General features: G+C 39.2%; 2 protein-coding genes across 2 annotated transcripts in view; both read right to left on the bottom strand.

Annotated features, from left to right (window-relative positions):
- The window catches only part of LOC119594719 (succinate--CoA ligase [ADP/GDP-forming] subunit alpha, mitochondrial-like), a gene marked incomplete at its 5' end in the record, with an annotated part of 2,694 nt that extends 1,042 nt beyond the window's left edge, over positions 1-1,652 (bottom strand). The window contains 4 exon segments of the mRNA XM_037943778.1: positions 48-182; positions 349-438; positions 754-948; positions 1,447-1,652. Of these exon segments, the coding sequence (XP_037799706.1) occupies positions 48-182; positions 349-438; positions 754-948; positions 1,447-1,652 (626 nt within the window).
- Positions 1-1,820, bottom strand: part of LOC119594718 (serine/threonine-protein phosphatase 6 regulatory subunit 3-A-like) — a gene marked incomplete in the record, with an annotated part of 49,082 nt that overhangs the window by 17,121 nt on the left and 30,141 nt on the right.

Here is a 1,820-nt window from a genome sequence, read left to right as displayed (position 1 = left end):
GTTATTGTGTATGTGATGTGACACAAAGAGAAAGGAAAATAACTTACATTCTCAAGGGCCTTAATCTTATCCTCAGCACCTCCCTTGCCTCCAGAGATGATGGCACCAGCGTGTCCCATGCGACGACCAGGTGGGGCAGTAAGACCAGCGATAAAGGATACAACAGGCTTGGCTGTAGGTCCCTGAGTAGACCAAAACAAATGAAAAATAATTTACTTTTAACCTACATGATAAACCCTATCAATCAAGTCTCAAATGTATGAATTAATTTCACTGCAGATTCCCATCAATGGAATGAATAATAACAATTATTTAACAACTTTACACTGAAAAAAAAAAAAAACTTACAGCATTATGTTCTTTTAAGTACGCAGCTGCAGCTTCTTCAGCACCACCACCAATCTCACCAATGAGAATAATACCCTTTGTGTTGTCATCCTGCAACATAACATTGTCTTATAAAATGCTACTTACATGTAGCTACTTTATTATTTCTTTCCACTGATTATTCAACTATTTCCAACTATTTTTCCACTATAATATTAATTTACAAATGTTATTTTCCCCCCAAGAATGTGAAATACAAATTTTAACTGCAGGAGTGAAGCCTCAAGATATCTAAATATTGAAAGTATTTAACAATTCTCGTGGCAACACTGAGCTCAATCTTGGAACATTTTTGCATATTGACTGTACCATTACAATATACTGACACTGCATGACTGAAATCTGCTCAATTCTTTTACTGTTTACCTTAAGGAAAGTCTCGAGACAGTCAATGAAGTTAGTGCCGTTGAAGGGGTCCCCACCAATGCCCACACACAAGGTCTGTCCGAGACCAACTTGGGTGGTCTGGTGCACGGCCTCGTATGTGAGGGTTCCAGATCGGGAGACAATGCCGATCGATCCCTTCTGGTGAATGTGGCCGGGCATAATCCCGATCTTGCACTGAAAATTAGTGAGGAAAATCTGTATAAATTTCATGCTTGGTATTCATGTTACTCCTTTAGTTTTCATGCATTCTTGGGTAAATCTGAAGTGGCATGAGCTTGTATCTTGTCAATTAGGGTAATAATTATTATTTCACATCTTTTTGAAAGCATATTTGTATCTAAATATGTATGGGGACGTGGAATACAGTTCATCACCTCAAATACACACAAAATATTTCACATAAACATGCAAGAAAAAACACATCCTATAGAGATTTTTTAACCCCTTACGTTTCAAAACAGAAACGTATCAAATACCACACTATTACAGCACTTGCATTAGATTTTAAAAAGTTCACAGTCCCTAGTGTTTCAACCCAAAAATTGCAGGGAAAAAAAAATAATAATAATAAAACAACTATCTGTTCCCTAGACAAGATATAGACCGCAAACTAAATCAACATCCGCAAATAAACACGTAACTAAACACCCACAGGAACCCCAATCATCCTACCTTCTCTGGGGCAATAATACCAGGGCAGTTCGGACCGATAAGCCGGCTCTTGGACTGGCGGAGAAGGGCGTGCTTGACCTTGACCATGTCCTGCTGGGGGATGCCCTCGGTGATACACACAATCAGACCCATTTCTGCCTCCACAGCCTCCATGATGGCCTTGGCGGCACCAGGAGGGGGGACGTAGATCACCGTGGCATCAGCACCTGCGTAAGGCATCTCTCTTTATCATGCTCAAACTGATTTGCATATGATCTAAGGGCTATCAAGACTGCAATTTGCTAGAATTTATTATCATTTCAAGACAAAATTTGAAAGCTTTTCATTCATATATCAAATTTTCTGGCAACTCAAGCTTTATCCTAATCTAATAA

Source organism: Penaeus monodon, chromosome 34 (genome assembly GCF_015228065.2).
Source record: "Penaeus monodon isolate SGIC_2016 chromosome 34, NSTDA_Pmon_1, whole genome shotgun sequence".
Classification (NCBI taxonomy): domain Eukaryota; kingdom Metazoa; phylum Arthropoda; class Malacostraca; order Decapoda; family Penaeidae; genus Penaeus; species Penaeus monodon.
This window is presented reverse-complemented; position numbering and strand designations above follow the sequence as displayed.